Below are 19104 nucleotides of genomic sequence, written 5' to 3'. Positions count from 1 at the left end.
TTCTGCTACTCTATACTTTTACTCCACTACATTTCAGAGGCAAATATTGAACTTTTATTCCACAACATTTATTTGATAAATTTAGAAACTACGTACTTCAGAGACTGCATAATGCATCACAGTCAACGTAGCGAATATTAAATTAATTTATTTTTCTCAATTAGACAAACACAGTTTTTGATATTCATATACATGCTGAATATCTGATCTAATAATTGGCCAGGGCAACAATCAGTCAAGCCATTGTACACAGTAGCCTATATACAGTACACGCATGTAAACATATGTTTAATTTACTTGCTTATACTTTTGATATCCAAGTACATTTAATGTCAAATACTTTACCTTGCTTTTACCAAAGCATTATTTGTATGGGTGACTTGTACTTCAGCAAAAGTAAATTTTAACACAATACCTTTAGTTTTACTTTTACTCAAGTTTGACTTCTGGGTACTTTTTACAACACTGGGAAATACTCACAGCCTGGCCTTTCATTGCAGCCCTCTGCCTGCCAAGTACATCCTGTAACTGGGTGAAATGTTGGATGAAGGCCACCACCTCAGCCTGAAAGCGCTGGGTGTGGACATACTGCACCGAAGCCATCTGCAGGGACACCTTGATGTCACATTCCCGCTCCAGGTAAGGGTCAGGCTGGCCATATCTGAACGAAGCAAAGCAAAAAAGACCAATTTCACCAAGTTCTTCAGTATCACCCAGAGTAACTGTCTGTTGAAACGTGTTTATATACATAACAGTTTATATATATATATATGTACATATGCATATATATATATATATATATATATATATATATGTACATATGCATATATATATATATATATGTACATATATATACATATATATATATATATATATATATATATATATACATACATATGTATATATATATATACACACACACACACACACACACACACACAGAGCAGATATATATATATACTTATGGATGTTGAAAATAAGGGCATCCCCTCCTTGTGTGGTGAAGCGTTCTCTGTAGAGATCACCATGTGGGGTAAGGTCACTTAGGGACAAACTTCCTAAACTACCTTGTAATTCCAGGTCGCCATCTGAAATATTAGACATAACATGATTGCAATATATTAAACATCAAATTATTTTCATGAATCAACCTTGAAAAAATCATGTTGTGTGGAGGGGTTGTTTTATCTAAACAAGGTGAATATGAAAATGTTCATACACACCCAACATTTCCAGATGAGCAGATAATTTGGACACACTAGCTCTGGCAAGCTCGTTGAGTTTCTTGTTCAGTATAAGAGATAACGAGTGAACCTAAAAATAAAAACATGGACAACTTTAGCAATGAAACATCCACCTCAGAAATGATTTTTAAATGTATATTTTCCGCAAGACAACCACACTGGGCGTTGTATTACCATACAATAACAATGAGCTGAAAATGATACAGCTCGTACTACTGTATCACTGTGCAGTGAGTACATCAGTGCATTCCAACATTGGGCCAGAAAATAAATCTGAACAATCTTTTGAAAATGCTGCTTGGAGTGGCATAAGAAATCACATGATCCATTCACACATTGTTCACAACAACATTCGCTGCTACTGTACATGAACATGGAACTGCAGCCTACCTACCTGACTTGGTGTATTTGGACAGCCCAACCACTCCAACTTGATGCACTAGGTCAAGCAACTTACCTTTAGGTCCACTTTAGTGTTGGCAGCCTGTGTTGTCTCCTCCTCACTGATGTCTGGCTCATAGAGAGGGTGTCCTGGCACAGGTTCAGGTGAATTGGGGTGCAACTTCACTGCATGATTATTGGCTGTGGAGCCAATACCAAAGAAATCAAGGATAACCACCCAGGTCTGTAGTGTGATCAATACATCCAGGCAGTTAAAGTCAATATCCACACTTCTTCCCACACTACCATAGCGTGTTTTGAACTCTGGATGGCTCTGGTCCACCAGTAGTACATTGATATGAACTAGTGAGTCATCAAAATCTGGGAGTGGTTGAGGGGAGGCTGTGTGGTGGGTAGGAGAGGGAGGTGGAGTGCTGGGACAGTCTGGGTCCCTCTTGGATTTGCGACGGCTAGCTGAAGGGGTGCTAGGATGCCTCTGGTAGAGCTGGAAGACATTTTGTGCCTCCTCCATGTGGGCAGGCAGTGATCGTGGCATGTCTGGGTAGAGGGCATTGGATGCTGATGGACAGCTTTGGGAAAGGTACTCCTTTGGACTGAAGGTGGAGGGCTTGTGAGCTCCACGAGACACCATCAGATGTTTGTACTTAGACTTAGGGTTCTGCTCCAGAAGGTCCTCCATTAGCAGTGAGCGGAGAGCCAGCTGGACTGCCAGTAGGTGAGGGTGGTCTTTGGTAAAGTCACCCTCCAGATCTTGGAAGCGCAGGCTGACTAAGCCCTGGGAACCCTGGGTCAGGTCAGCACTGAGCTGGACTTGTAACTCTGCCACATGTAAGGTGACTTTAAGCTGAGTGAATGAGGGAGAGTGAAGAACGGGTTTGTGAGACTGTAAGGGCAACGCAGAGGACAGTGACGAGTGGGAGAAGTTGATATGGGGAGGGTCCCTTGCAAATAGCCCTCCTTGGGGGTCAGGGAAGCGGTGAGGTCTGGTGGAGGAAGGAGTTGGTGGTGGGGGTGTCGGTGGTTGGCTGGGGGTAACACATTGCTCTTCAATCAGGAACAAATTGTCCAGTGTCTGAAGGACTTGTTCATACACAGGCTTGCACAGGAACACCTATCACCAGAGAATCAAACATAAATGCAATTAATAACCAGTCAGTGGCCCCATATCAAAAATGTAATTTAAATGCCCTGCAAACCCACACTGATATTTTCACTTAAACTAATGAGACGATGACACCTCACCTCAAGTTGAAGGTGGGAGGAGAGCTATGCTGGAATTGCAGTTCACCAAAAACCATGCACTAACAAGAATATTAGTATATGTAAAGGTATGATAAAATAAATGATGTAACAGTGTTTGACTTTTGATTTTCGTTGAACAGTGTTGCCATGGCATTGCATGTTTCGCCATGAAACAGGACGTTGTTGTAATGTACATGGTCTAATCTACACCAAACTTGAGACAACGTGGGACCCTATTTTAGGAAAATATGTATGGTAATGAATGGCAAGAGACAAATAGTTTTTTGATCCCATTTGAATTGTGCCATGCTTTACAGAAATTATGTTTGTCAACTTAAAAGAGAACTTTTCATTTGAAAGAAATGCATGAATATTATGTTGGGTAGCATTTGACATTGAATTTAAGCCAGCTGATTTGGACAACAGATTTAAACATAGGACAAATTTGGGCATCACTTCATACAGTATAATAAAACAAAAACTCACAGAAACCTACAATTTGAGCGAACACAATTTCTACAGATCTCGTCTAATGAGAAATTACTTTGACAACAATATCAAAACTGTCAAAGACTCTCAAAGAGAGAGAGAGAGATGAGTCTGATTAGGATATTCATTGAAGCATACAAGGGTTCTTCACTGTCACTTTCATATTTTTTGGAAGTGCCTTAATATTTCTGATCACTGCGTAGATGGTCCCTGGACCCTTAATAATAATTCCTGGCATTACAATGATGGTTGGCGCTCTGGCCCTAATTACCAGTGCAAGTTTACCATGGATTCTGAGCAGATGCACTGGGATGCATTTACATTGGAAGTCAGGAATTCAACTGGTCTTCTTTTGTTGGGCCACAATATAAGTGCTGCTATTATTTGAGACATGGCCATTATTTGAATACCAAATTACATTTATTGTAGTATTAATAAAGTGTATACCTGCACAGGGTTGACAAATTTGCCCTGAACTCTCAGCAACCCTGTGCTCTTGCAGGGATCCTCTGCGGTGAGGAAAGTAAACTGGTTTTCTTCGTCAATGGGGACCTTCTCCAGGGTAAACTGTATAGTGGTGTCTTTCAATATATGGAAGGCTGTTAAAGAAAATAAAATAGGTGAACCTGTGTGACAAGCTGCATATAAAATGTATGCTTGCATTTCTGCATTGCCAAATAGAATATTACATTTGGAATACAACTGTCCCTACAATTTTTAAGATTCTCACCTTTACCGCGGCTGAGGTATTCAAAGAAGTCATGACGTGTGAACTGTGGTTCATCCTGATTGGTACTCCCATTGTGGGATGGTGACATGCCGCCAGCTGTATCCCCTCTGGGTGTCCTCTTTACAGACAAATGACTCATGTTGAGTGAATACAGTCGAATATCCTCCACCAACACCTGCAACCTCTCTCCTTCAGAGCCCTGGCCAGTGGCACTATTCTGTATTGTTATGCTTCCCAGATGACCAACCAATAGCTCATGGTGTCCAGGTTTACGGGGAATAGACACAACTGGTGATTCAATGCTGATGTTAAGGGTCAGCTTCACCATTAATGTGTCTAATGTGGATTCAGGCTCCTCCATTGGAAGATCTTCCTCTTCCTCAAATGGATAAGCCCAGCTTTGACTCTGAGTCCGAGTTCTCCGTGATGGAGTCTCAAAGAGTGAAACCATACCACTGTACTCTGCTGTCTTAGTAGCTAGAACTGTTGACACTTTGGTAGCGGCACTTTTCAGCATGGAGCGGAAATTGTCTTCTACCTCATTGGCAGACAAACTCAGCTCCTTCAGGAACTTGGCTGAGTGGTTATAGTGCAAGGATGCCATTTGAAGTTGCAAGGAACACTCCCCATGGGATTTCTCCAAAAGGCAAAAATTTAAAGCCTCTGAGGGAGAACCACCTGTGTCAGCAAGGAATGTTAATCCAAGAGTTGAGGAGCTTTCCTCAACACTGCCAATGCTGACCACAAACTGGCTTCGGCCTCCTTCCTGGGTCAGGTCGACCAACTGCATGGACCCAAGTGAACCATTGATGTCCAACCGACTGCCCATGGACACATTGACCTTGGTGCCAGTGATGCTGGTAGTGGCAATCTTCAACCCTTTCTTCTCAGCACCCAGGACAGTGCAAGTGGACACGGTACGGAGGAGAAGCAGGTTAAGGCGGTGGATCTCAACAGTCAGCTCTTTGTTTTGATCATAGGTGGCCTGATATGTCCCCTCCCCTTCCTCACTGTAAGGCTGTTTTGTATGTTGTTGCACTGATGATGTCCAGGCGCTTTCCTCTTTGGGGAATGACTTCTGGAGAAACTTAAGTAGCTCCACCATGGTCTCAGGGTTGAGAATGATGTCCAAGTTGTTGACCTGCATGCTTGTCACCTGAAGGGAGCTGTCTAAGTTCATGAAGGGGCAGTCTGAGCTAACAAACTGGTACTCAAGCTTAATCAGGGCCTCCTGGTCTTTCAGAAAAGAACTGAAGGGGGATATTCTCTCCGTGGCCATACCAGAGGATGATTCAGTATGGTGGCCCTGATGCTGGGGAGACCCGCCATCAGACAACACAGGAGATGAAGGCTGGCTCTCCCTGAGACTGCCCGTAGGTATGTCAAAACTGAGATGCTTATGAGAAGCCACAAGGAGGTCAAAGTCTGTGCCATAGGTCTGTAAGGTGTCCACCAACAGAAGTCCATGGACTGTCAGAGAGACTTCAGCATCATATGGCCGCTTGACAAAATGAGCATTTGTACCAAATACCTTGAGAACAGATATGTAGCGACCATCACTCTCTATACCAAGCTGCATATAGTTTATGTTAAATTCAGCCAAAAGTAGACGTGATTCCACAAGGACTTCCCGTGTGTGCTGCTCTAAAGTCATCACGCTCTGGGTCAGATTCTTGGCTGAACCTTGCAGCTTCCAGGAGCTGTCCTCTCTCTGAAAGATCTTGTCATGGCGGAGGGTAAGAGGATCAGGACACCTTATATTTGGGCCTCTCTCCTGGCTTTTGTCTCCTTCACTTACAGAAGAATTACTTAGCCTAGCCAAACAACTCCTAAGAGCAGTCATCTTCTCAAGGTTGATATGAACCTTGAGGTCTGGTAGGATTCCTGACAGTACAGCCCCAGGGAGCTGGGGGTCTGATGTGTATCGCAGTCGCTGCTCAAGCTGCAGCAGGACATTAAACTTCTCCACCACATGAGTAGGCCCTACCTCACTCTCTTGCAGATGTTTCCAGTTATCCTTACAGCGACCAACCATTATCTGCAGGTCCTTAAAGGACAAGGAGTACTTTTCATAAAGCTTTCTGCTGTAGGCATATGCACTTTCAGGAGACCTGAGGCTGGGAGGTTCAAGACTTTTGAGCTGTTCTTTCAAAGGCATGTCTAGTTCAGGTGGTGGAGACTCTGGTGGGGTGGCAAGGGGTGTCTGGTACTCATCATCACTCATATCATCTCTTTCAGGTTGAGTAGCTTTTGAGCTGGCCTTCGTGTCATCTTCAAAGAAAATGAATAACAACATGTATTAAGTTAAGTTAAAAACGTTAGGCCAAAGAATTAATATATTTGGGTGTATCTTTTATTTTTTTGTTAAAATGGCTGATTGTTTTACCTTGAGAGTTTGTGAGGAGAATTCTGCCTAAATCAACAACAACTAACATCGGGTCCCCTGACTGGAAGTCATCAGGGAAAATCACCTGGGGTGCACAGATGTCCAACTTCATGGTCCAACGCTTACTGTTCTCCTACAAAGCAAACACATCAGTGGTATTTAGAGATGATTCAACTGCCAATTAATTTGATGTCATTATCCAGTTAATCTTTCTTACAATAAACTCTCCCACAAGTAGCTGATCAATGGTTTGTCGAATCTCTGCCTTGGTTTGCATCTTCAGCTTGTTGTACTGCCTCCTGGCAGCTTCTGCCACTCTCAGCTCCAGCTCTGACTGATAGCCAAAACCTTGGTATCAAAGAAACATATTTAAATTACAAATATCCACTGGTATTCAAAGGTAATAAAAGTAAATGAGGTGAGGAGGTAATGTTTGCATTTGCATTTTTTTGGATTGGTGGTGAAAGATTTCATGGACTTCTATACTTAATAGTAAAATAAGAGTAAACAAGAGAATCTATTTCTCATAAGTAAATGTATTTGTTTATAATTCAGCTTGACTTTGTTATTCTAGTCAATTAAAGTGCTGTAACTGCCTTCAGTATGAATTGTGATGTAAAAATAGGATCACTGTGGCTCAGGAGGTAGAGCAGCCAGGTCAGTGGTTCAATTCCTAATTCTGAATTAGACACATTGTTTTTTCCAGAGCTAATAACAGACATTTTTGAGGAGTAAGACATCTTGCTTCTTCCCATCTCTGTTGAGAGTTGCATATGCACTAGGGGTGTAACGGTTCACCAAACCCACGATTCGGTTCGAACTTCAGTTTTTGACTCATAGTTCAGTTCAAACAGGGTCGGCCCTGGGCATAGGCAGTATAGGCAAATGCTAAGGGCGCCGTTATCCACGGGGGGCACCGCAAACGGGGGGAGAAAAAAAAAAAAAAAAAATGTCAAAAGTCCCCATCTAGAAGGTCACCTGATCTCACTGAAGGCAGGGAGGAAAATACAAGCGCTCCTACCTGAGAAGCTTATATACAGTAGGCGATTTGAACCTATTTTAATCATTTTGTTCTCTATTTGCAGAGCTTAAACCACACATAAGAAACCTTATAAAGAAATCTGCAAAAAAATGGAAAGAAAATAAATCTGCTCTGCTTTCTGAACTTGGACTCCTGCCTCATCTATGGGTCTCTCAAATATACTTCAGCCTACCCAGTAGCCCTTAGGCTTCGCATTTAACAATAATAATACTATTTTTTACGAGTGCTATTACTCATATTATTTCGAAATATTATATAAGCCCACAGCAACATAACTTCATAGCAAAGCCTATTAAATAATGGAGAGGCCTTTTTTCTGGGTTCCTGGCTCGTTGCACTGTACCTGCCCTCTGTGAGGGTGGGGGGTGGGGTCGAGAGGGGAGTTGCCTGAATCTGATCGGACCCTGACCCAAGAGAGACATTTATTGATACTGTAGCAGAACCACAATGTCCAAAAGACTGAAACCATCCGGCGCCCGGGGAAGGAAAAGAAGGAAAGAAGAGGAGGAAAAACGTGAAAAAGAAAGAGGTACAGTAACGTCAATGTGATGAAGTAAATTAAACTAATAGTTTAATGCATCGTAGTTACCGTTGTTGGAGCAGAGTGTTAACTTGCTAGCTTACTTTGGACGATAGTAGCATTGTTTAATAATCAGTAAATAGCTGAGTCGACGTAAGTTAATGTTACTCCACCTTAAATTCATCAGGGACATTTGGAAAGTTAACATTAGGCCTGTTCAGGTGTTATTTTAACCTGTTGGCTGTGTTTTCCTGCTTGTCCTGCTTTCCATCCCCTTTATAAAAAACAGTTACACATTTCCAAAAAACAAAGCTGGGAGAAAGTGTCCACATGACTTTTTTACCAGAGTCTTAGTCAGTGGGGAAAAAATCAAAAGAAGTTGGCTGATGTACTCAAAAAAGAATGATAGGGGGGTGGCCACGTGACGCGAAGAGGGTAGGAGTGCGAAGACGGAGCTCCTGGACTGATCATGTTTTTTTAACATTTCAGAGATAGTTTTATACTGCCAAAATAGCACCACTGAAAGAGTAATGTCGTTGCTTGATTATTGGACAAAAACACCCGAGAACAGACGAGTTTTGCGATCCAAACCTCAATCAAACAAGTCGAAACCGGAGACCGGCAGACTTGATAAGATGGCGGAAGGCGAAGAAATAGACAGCCTGGTGGCGAAGATAAGTGAAGGAGTGTTCGCTAAACTTAGCTCCAGTCTGGACGTGAAACTCGATCAGATAGCTAAATCAGTGAGCTCTGTGTATGAAAATGTAAAAGTTGTCGAGAGGAGGGTGGAGGACGCAGAACAAAGAATCTCCGATACCGAGGACACAGTGACACAGCTGCTAGCTAAACTTGAGCACACCGAGGCGCGCTTGAGTGAGGCTATCAACAGGCTGGAGGATCAGGAGAATCGGTCCAGACGCAACAACATAAAGATCATCAACCTACCAGAATGCACAGAAGGAGACAACGCCAAAGACTTCTTCGAGACGTGGCTGCCAAGAACCCTGAACCTCACGGTGAAAAACCGGATCAAGATGGACAGATGCCACCGCAGCCCTGCACAACTCCGGACGGAGTTGACGAGACCCAGGGTTGTCTACATTCGGCTTCACAACTACGCAGATAAACAACTGGTCATGCAACGGGCACGAAGCATGGGTGAAGTCGTCGTCTCCGGGAACAGCATACATTTCTTTGAGGATTTTCCAGCCGCGGTGGAAAAAAAACCGACGTGAGTTTCTGAAGGTAAAGAAGTCTTTCCGAGCACTGGAGATCCCCTACAGGATGCTTTTCCCTGCGATGCTGCGCATCACTCACGGTAACAAGGCTCAACTATTCAAAACCGCAGCAGATGCAGAGAGGTATGTTGAAGAGTTGCGTATGGACAAGACATAATGGACAAATCCAGCGTGATCCACATTGGAATTAAACAATCTTTTTTTTTCTTCACCTATGACGGTTGTGCAGCTGAAACGTACAAAGGAGGTCAATGGACACGATAAGTGCTGTTATAGACTGTGCCTATATAGAGTTTAAGTTGGTACCATGGCTGATGTTTTAATTCAGTGGAATAGACTATCTTGAGATTAAGTTTGCATGTATTAATATTAAGTAACACCATTAAGATGTGTTTAAAGAAATAATGATTCCACTGCTCTTTTGGTTATCTGATTCTCGATCTTATGTGTAATAAGGACAGGCTTATTAGCAATGAGGACTCATTCTAAGTTTCATGGCACATTCTCCTTTGTCAGGAGTTAACCCTTAGAGAGCAGAGGGGTGCTGCTAACTGTGCAACAATACCATAGGTTGTAAGCAAAAACAGAAACATTAATGATGACGGTGTATACCGAATAACTGTTATCTCTGTAATATGTATAGATTGCACATATAGTCTGGGGAGCCCTGTTCTATCCTACCAGTGTGTGTTTAGTTTTAATGTTAAGAAAGGAGGGAAAGAGGTTAGAGGCCAAAAGGTTTCACATGTGCCCCACAGACAGGTTGATGTTAATGTCAATGTTACAGCAGGTATGTATGTGCTTAAGTTCTTTTTTCTTGTTATTAGTTTTGTTGTGTTTTAGTTTTTGGTTCTCATCTAGCACCACCAGAAAGGGATATTCATTCGTACTGGGTGGGCTGAGGTCAGGTTTGGCCGGATTATTGTTAGGACAGAGTCTTTCTAGAACAACAAAAAAGAGTGGTAAATGTCATGTATAAATAGCATCAAGTTCTGTACTTACAATGTGAAAGGGATCCATCATCCAATTAAGCTGAAGAAAATATTAAGCTTTCTCAAAAAGGATAAGGTGCAGATAGCCTTTCTACAAGAAACACACTTATTGGACAAAGAGCATATGAAACTAAAGCGCGATTGGGTAAGCCAGGCTTATTATTCATCATTTTCTTCTAACAGTAGAGGAGTCGCTATTTTGATACATAGGACCACCCCCTTTTGTACTTAATACATGTAAAAAAGACCCTGAGGGTAGATATGTCCTGGTTCATGGCACTATCCACGGCACACGTGTCACTATGATGAACATATATGCCCCCAATTCACCACCCTCCTCATTTTGGACAAAGGTAGCAGCGGAACAGGAGGAATACAAATGTCCTTTTACAGTACTGGGTGGGGACTTTAATTGCTGTTTGGACAATAAATTAGACAGGTCCCCAGTAGATACACATACAAAATTGAGTACAGGTGTCCCATTAGTTAAAATGTTAGAGGATATTGATCTGACAGATGTGTGGAGAACCCTGAACCCATCAGTCAAAGATTTTACGTTTTACTCTAATCCACACAACTCCTATTCTCGAATTGATTATTTTACTATACCTCCACAGATAATGGGACAAGTGCTTACATGCAGCATAGGGCCAATACATATGAGCGACCATGCTCCAGTCTTTCTGGAAATTGTCATAAATGAAGCTACACCTGGAACACAGAGGTGGCGATTCCCGTCATATCTACTCAGTGATAAGGACTTTAAAAAAATGATGGAGGCAGAGATAAATTCATTTTTTGAGATGAATGACAATAATGATACGAACCCTGAATTTCTATGGGAATCTGCAAAAGCGTATCTACGGGGATTGACAATGTCATATATGTCGCATCGGAAAAAGACACTGCTTCTCAGGCAAAACGACTTGGAACGAGACTTAAAGACAGCAGAGTCCGTCCATAAATCTAGGCCTACTAAAGCAAACCTCATTAAAATACAAACAATTAGAGCGGCGCTGAATTCAATTCTCGATGAGAAAGCATCAAGATCATTATTTTACCTGGCACGCCTACTAAACCAAAAGCAGAGTAACAATACTATAGAGGGGATTAGAGATCCAAGAGGGAAAAGGTATTTTGACAAGAAAACCATTAACTCTGTCTTTGTATCTTTTTATAAGTCATTATATAAATCGGACAACAATAGCACCAAAGAGGAACTCGACAATTTTTTCTCCAAAATTAAATTGCCAACATTAACTGAAGAACATCAGAAGTTTTTGGGGAAACCCATTCAGGAGAAGGAAATATTAGAGGCAATGGCTCTAATGCGCAGTGGGAAATCCCCGGGCCCAGATGGATTTCCGGTGGAATGGTTTAAAGTCTTTAAAAGTAAGATTACTCCCTACCTAGCCAGGACCTATGACGACAGTTTCAACATCACGCACTGTCTACCAGAAACAATGTCATTAGCTAACATCTGTTTGATTCTGAAAAAAAACAAGGACCCTGAAGACCCAGCCTCTTATAGACCCGTATCACTTATTAATGTAGATGCAAAAATGCTAGCTAAGGTCTTGACTTTGCGACTTGAACCACTAATATCGGTATTAGTAAAGCCTGATCAAACAGGCTTTATTAAAGGAAGGAGCTCCTCTAATAATATCAGAAGGCTTCTGAACATAATACAGCTAGCCAGTGATAGCGGTGTACAGGGATTGGTGGTATCTTTGGACTCTTTAAAAGCCTTTGATAGGGTCAAATGGCCTTTTCTTTTTTATACTATGGAGAAATTTAAAATGGGGGCAGAATTTATCGATTGGGTGAAACTGTTGTATCGATTGCCTAAAGCAGCTGTTATCACCAATTCTTATTGCTCAGATTCTTCTCCATTGCAGCGTGGTACCCGTCAGGGATGTCCACTTAGTCCTCTCCTGTTCGCTTTAGCTATTGAGCCCTTAGCAGAACTCATAAGAACTACTTCGTTGATCAAGGGCTTTAATGTTAAAGGCACAGTACATAAAATTTCGCTTTATGCGGACGATGTCCTCTTGTACTTAGTGGACATAGATACCACAATCCCATGTCTGGTCGAATATCTACAACAATTTGGACACATATCAGGTTTTAAGGTGAACTTATCTAAAACTGAAGCCATGCCCATTGGTGCGTTGGCAGGCTCAGCTCCACCCAATGGCTTTCCTTTTCACTGGTCAATCAAGGAAACAACATATCTTGGAATAAGAATTAGTCCTTCTCTTAAGAAATTAGTTAAACTTAATCTTCAACCAATTATAACGCGCATTAAGGAGGATTTATATAGGTGGGGAACCCTACCTGTTTCCTGGTTAGGTAGGATAAGCGTGCTCAAGATGAATATATTACCCAGGTTGTTGTATCCCCTACAGATGTTACCAAAATCCCCAATAGCTTTTTCATAGATTTGGACAGGATCTTTACAAGATTCATTTGGCAGAGCAAAAAGGTCAGAATGAAAATAGGCAAATTACAGAGAAGCAAAGACCAAGGGGGCCTTGGAGTCCCAAACATCCGACTATATTATTGGGCAGCACAAATGCGGTACATATATGAATGGGTGAATCCAGATGCTACAAATACATGGGTTGATATGGAGTCTAGAAACTGTGGTATACTGTCACTGAAAGATTGCCCCTTTGTAAACCATAAGAAAGCGAAACTGGAGGTTCAAAATAACTTCATTGTTCTGAATACATTGAATACATGGAATAAGATTAAGGCTTGTTTCAAGCTTCAAAAGCATTTTTCACTCCTGGCCCCAACATGGAGAAACCCAGATTTCCCCCCCTCATGCCAAGATATAGTGTTTAGACTCTGGCAGGAGAATGATCTAGATCGGCTTGCAAAATTCTATGACGGAGGAATAATGGAATCATTCGAGGGCTTGAAGAGTAAATATTCTTTGCAACAGTCTCATTTTTTTCGATATTTGCAAATAAGGCATTATCTATCAAAAAACTTGCATGCTGTAAACACGTCTTTCCTGGAAGACCTCCTCAGCCAAACCATACCAAAGAGATTTATTTCTCACATCTATGAAACCTTTGGTTTGCATCTGAACTATTCTACTGACCATATTCGAAGACAGTGGCAGACTGACTTAGAATGTGTAATAACAGACAATGTATGGGCATCAGTAATAGAAAACACACATACCATTCTGTGCTGTAATACTGATAGAGAGAGACAATTTAAAATATTACACAGGCTTCATTGTACACCATGGCTGAGGGGCCGACTTGGTCTGAATTCTTCTACATGTATTAAATGCAACTCCGAAATAGGTACATATGCACATATGTTCTGGAAATGTACAAAGATACAAACTTTCTGGAGAGAAGTGAGAGACGAAGTGGCTTCCCTGATTGGATATGATTGTCAGCTGTCTATTCTTCTGTGTGTCTTAGCGGCTAAGGTGGACAGTGCACGAAACAACTCTAATGCTAAACTGATTGGAATACTCTTGTATGCAGCGAGAAAGACCATTCTTAAGCTCTGGATTTCTATGGACATCCCTACACTGGACGATTGGTACAAGGAGGTACTGAGAATACTCCCTCTGGAAAAACTGACCTACACCATTCATGACAATGTGGACGGATTTATTAGGATCTGGCAACCCGTATTGGACACAGTGGACTCCTCTAATCTGAACTTCGTCCTATCTGTTTAATGACAATGGAGCTGGCTACAGCATGTCATAGCACCCTGAATGTAAAAGTATTTATCTGGTGGTGTGTGTGGATACATATATGTATAGATTGTTTTTGTTTTTTTGTTTTTTTGTTTGTTTACTTTTCTCTTGTTTTTTGTCTTTGTTTATTTTTTGTTTTTGCTTCTGTTGGTTTGTCAGTCCTGCTGCATTTGTGTGTTCTTGTTGTTAATGTAATTCAGTTTAAGAAAAAAAAAGGAAAGAGGGTTCTGTGTATATCTGAACTAAAATATAACTATGTATCTGTTGAAAGAACTCAATAAAAAGAGACAAAAAAAAGGAAAAAAGAATGATAGCTTGCACTGCTTGTGCTGCAAAAGAATACACTGTTTTTATTTTGTATGTAAATAGAATATTCTTTAACATGTTTGTGCAATACCTTATTTATATTGTATTTTTTAATTTATCACTTGTTTCTTTCTTCAGTTTTTATTTGGTGTGATATTTTTGACTTAAAAGAAATAAAATCTTGAATACATGCATGTATTCAAGCGTGTATGAAAATTGATTGTGAAATTGAGTGCGATGCAAGGGGGCGCCAGCCAAAATCTTGCATAGGGCACCAAATTGGTCAGGGCCGGCACTGGGTTCAAACCTCGGTTAAAAACATACTGAAAAACCTTTGGAAAACTTCTAGAAAAAATGTCTGGATTTTATTAAAGGATTGTTGCATTGCAATATCAAGAACATGGACATTACTTAAGTTATATTAACTTTAAGTATTAAGTATAACGCTAGACCAGTCCACAATAAAAAAACGTTTTTAAAAAAACTACTTCTATTAATCTCTTAACTATCCAGGAATACAAAAAATAAACATTTGTCTTAAGACATTGTCTAAATAAATAAAATAAAAATGAAAAACTTCTTACACCATTCTGAGGTCTAACAAAAATAAATAAAAAGCACTTCTCTTAAGACCAGTCTGCTTGGAGAAAATCCACATGCTTCAACGGCATTAATGATATTTTTGGCGTTGTCCGTTGTCACTGGAATGGTGACGCTTGGTCTGTCAATCTTCCACTGTGATACAGCTGCCTGTAGTATTTCCGACAAATGGACACTTGTGTGACTTTCATACACAGCGCGTGTCTGAAGAACGGGATTCTTAATTACCCAGTTGTCGGTGATGTAGTGTGCCGTTATTGTGATGAAGCTCTCCGTTGCGCGAGATGTTCAACCATCAGTAGTCAATGCAATGAATTTTGCGCTGCTTAAGTCCTCTCGCAGTTTAGCCTTCACGTCCTCATAAAGTTTTGGCGACACATTTTGGCTGAAATGCGGTCGACTTGGTACGTCATATCGATGTTCCAGGACACTTAGCAAATGTTTGAATCCACGGTTCTCAACAACTGAAAAGGGGCACATATCCAATGCCATGAAAACCCCTATAGCATTTGTAATTGCTTTTGCTCACTCTGAGTTCGGAGGAAGCTTCATTTAAAGGCCTCGTGAAGTTTGCTGTTGTGGTTTCTTATTTGCTGCTCCGCTGGGCTGAGTGAGCTCCGTGTCGGGGTGATGTCTCCGCATATGCGCTTGCATGTTTGAAGTGTTGCCAGCCCCTCCCACAACAAGTTTCATAAAACACAGACGACAAATTACGTGCGTTTTGATAAGGACGCGACTGCCATCCTCCTTAGAATCAACTGGAAACCCAAAATGTCTCCACACGGCTGACCGGAATGTGGCCGGGGGATCTGCTCAGGTTTATTAGCCATCTTGCAGAAATGAAAATAACCTGACACACGTGTGCGGTAGGGGCGGGGCGGGGATGAACCAAGGTTCCGGAAGATAGAATGAGTTTCTGAACCTAAGTCCTTTGAATCAAGGTTTTCAGTTTCGGTTCAGAACCGTTACACCCCTAATATGCACTGTACAGATCATGCAGCTGGCAAGGATTGGATACCGAGATGAAAGCCACTACAAATTTAACGGTGGTTACTTTTTAAATATCTTTTATTACAGTCTCTCTTTCAAACGCAAATATATAAATAAATAAATAAATAAATGAATACATACATATATACACACACACACACATATATATATATACATATTCATATATATATATATATATATACTGTATATATACACATATACATACATACATACATCATACACACACACACACACACACACACACACATTCATATACATATATATATATATATATATATACACATATATATATATATATATATAAACAGGCCAAATGTAAACAGCCGATGTCCCATTTGTCGTGGGAGTGAATGCAGATTGTACCCCTTCACATTGAAGAAAAAAGCTAGACGTTGATGGGTGTAAGCTTTTTGTTTTTTGTGTGAAAAGAGTATGAGGGGCTTTAATAACATGCCCTGCAGTACGGCAGTGTCCAAAAGAGCGAACAAGAAGAGCTAAGTAAGTCAGCAAAGATGATGTATTTCAGGAGTGCACCAACTGTTTGGAACATCATCTAATTAAGTTGATCATGAGACTGGTTGTGTTATCAAATTTGAGGACTGTTATCTTGGGGCTTGCTTAATCAATTCTCTATATGTGCACCTCTCAAAATTCTCACTGATCCTTTACATTTCTTTCTTTGCTATCTTATTTTTTGGAGAGGACATCTTTAAATGTGTTGTTTTCTTTCACTTTTAACAACAACACTTACACATGTGCCTACAATGTGAAATTTACCAATCATATTCCACATTTTTGTCACAAAAATGTATGCACACCCAACAAAGGACAGGGGGTTTGAGTACTCACCTGAGGTATGAACTCTTCCTTTATAGAAGAATTCAGTCACTTTTTTGATGGCTTGTGGGTTGTAAATGATGTTTAGTGGACTAGTGTTCACTTCCAGTCTTCTCTCAAACTTACACCTTACAGGGTTACGCTCATAAATCATCTCAAACACTGGTGATGAAGAGCTCTCTGCATTGAATCCTAAGAACAGAAAAACCAAACAAATACGGTATCTAATAAAAGACAAACATTTCAGTGAACACTAGTGGGACTATGGAGCATTGTTATTCGTGCAGCCACCCAAATCTGATTATTGCCACAACCACATTGTAAAATATGTTGAACTGGTATTATGTAATCAAGAGTAACAGTTAAAGCCCTGTGAGCAGCCGTAAAGGTTGGCATTGTCATTACAAGATAATTATTTTCTCCCACAGTGACACTGCTCCTGAACTTCTAGAAATGCCTCGTTTGTAGTCCAGCCTTTACCTTCCGTAACTTATCTGCTTTGTATGAAACATAAGACCACCTCAAGCTAGGGGATCATTCTCCACCTAGGTGGCAGTCTTACACAACTTGCTGACTGACATTGTTATGGGAAAATGTGGAAGGTACAAGCAAAGCAGCCAATCTCTCTGTTGTTGGCTGCAAGAACCAAGACAAAAGTCTTCCTCTACTCCAGAGTGCTCTTAAAAGGCTTTTTGGACCATGAGTCCACAATGGTGGAATTTCGAGTGTTTCCACCATTTAGTGTGCCTGTGCTTGGCACAGACTTTTTTTTAAAAGAGTAATATGAATAGATTTTTTTGAATTTGACTCGATCAACACTAAAATCGGTATTAAAATTAAAAAAATGTTTAGACTGTGGCAATTACTGAAGTAAACAATTTGTAAACAAGCTCCTACATACTTATTGGTCCGTAGTTTGAACAATCAACCCCCTTCAGTTTAACTAAAATAAATGCTTCTTTCTATGAAGCTGGAGTTCATTGTTTTGTCAGAATTCCAGCTGAATGTTCTTAGTGAAATATGTGTCAGAGCCTCTTTCAGACTATTCAGTCATTTCTTATAACAGAAAACAAAAGTCTTACCAGAGGTACTGCTGGACTGACCAGATGGCTGGTTAATGGCAACAACAACTTTGTCCTACAACAAGGGAATTAAATTACAAACGTGATACAACATAACATAGAAAGTAATATAAATATCATGTACTTGAAGAGCTGCAATTCTCTTCTAACCTTTATTTCTAACTTTCCTCAACATTATCAACTCCCTGTCCAAATCTTTCCATCACTGCTTACCGTTTTGGGAGACACCAGGACAGGGAAGATGGTGCCCTGAGTGGTCAAGTCTCTCAGGAACAAAGTTCCCAGCTTAACAGACAGCAGGGAGGACTCAGAGCGAGGGAGAGACTCCACAATCACCTTCACTCCTGTGGAAACATGGTCACAGTAAATTAAACAAGAACATTTCTCAAAGAGATTTTTATAGTGACAATTTTTCAGCATGCATGGGTGCCTACTGAAAGTGACGTATACTAGCGACAATGAAGGAGATCAAACATGCAGTGTGTGCACATGCCTACTGCAATCGTGTTCTTAAAGGTCACAGAGATCTGCACGCCACAGGTCCAAAAAAAGAGTTGGTTAAAAGATGTCACACATTATCTCCTGATAATCTGTGCTTTATGTTTGCTTTGTTTTATAACTGCACCTTAATAAGCACAACAGGTTGATAGTATTTGGGGCATCCATGATTAAAAATAATCTCTCAGCTAACACACACACACACACACTAGTGTTTCTAATGGGGCAGTGCATGAAACTCTAAATAAAATAATAATAATAATAACAATAATAATAATAATAAAGACAACCAATCCCATTTTTAAACCACTTTACAGGAGGTGAAACAAGGACAAACACTGGAGGTGGTCTGAAATTAGCCCACCTCCCGTGGATGATGAAAAAAGTCCTATTCACTGATGAATCCAAGTTTGAGACTTCCCCTTTTTTGAGTTTTGCTGATTGGTGTCTTGTGTTGTTTATTTTTTGTCCATTTAGTAAATTCTGTATCTGTGATGAAGTTGCTTCTATATTTCTCAGTGAACTAAGCTTGATGTACTGATGTTCTGATGGTGTGCTCACTCTGGCTCTGCCTGATCGTGCATTAGATACAACTGATCCAGTTTCTGTAAAGTGTTTTAGAGTTATATCCACTGCCCCATCCGAAACCTTTAGTCCATACATGATTCTATGCTGAGAAAGACCCAATTTGACTTCTGACACCTTCATTTACTTTTTGAATATTTCCAGGTTTATTTGACAATATTAGAGAC

General features: G+C 40.6%; 1 protein-coding gene across 1 annotated transcript in view; it reads right to left on the bottom strand.

Annotated features, from left to right (window-relative positions):
• Positions 1–19104, bottom strand: part of vps13d (vacuolar protein sorting 13 homolog D) — a 134786-nt gene that overhangs the window by 88494 nt on the left and 27188 nt on the right. The window contains exons 14-24 of the mRNA XM_073470564.1: positions 18068–18198; positions 17855–17909; positions 16785–16964; positions 6711–6841; positions 6494–6626; positions 4108–6378; positions 3825–3976; positions 1702–2757; positions 1224–1314; positions 962–1088; positions 481–661 (exon numbers count right to left, since the gene is read on the bottom strand). Of these exons, the coding sequence (XP_073326665.1) occupies positions 481–661; positions 962–1088; positions 1224–1314; positions 1702–2757; positions 3825–3976; positions 4108–6378; positions 6494–6626; positions 6711–6841; positions 16785–16964; positions 17855–17909; positions 18068–18198 (4508 nt within the window). The remainder of the gene's footprint in view (positions 1–480; positions 662–961; positions 1089–1223; positions 1315–1701; positions 2758–3824; positions 3977–4107; positions 6379–6493; positions 6627–6710; positions 6842–16784; positions 16965–17854; positions 17910–18067; positions 18199–19104) is intronic.

Source organism: Pagrus major, chromosome 7, assembly GCF_040436345.1.
Source record: "Pagrus major chromosome 7, Pma_NU_1.0".
In the NCBI taxonomy this organism is placed as follows: Eukaryota; Metazoa; Chordata; class Actinopteri; order Spariformes; family Sparidae; genus Pagrus; species Pagrus major.
This window is presented reverse-complemented; position numbering and strand designations above follow the sequence as displayed.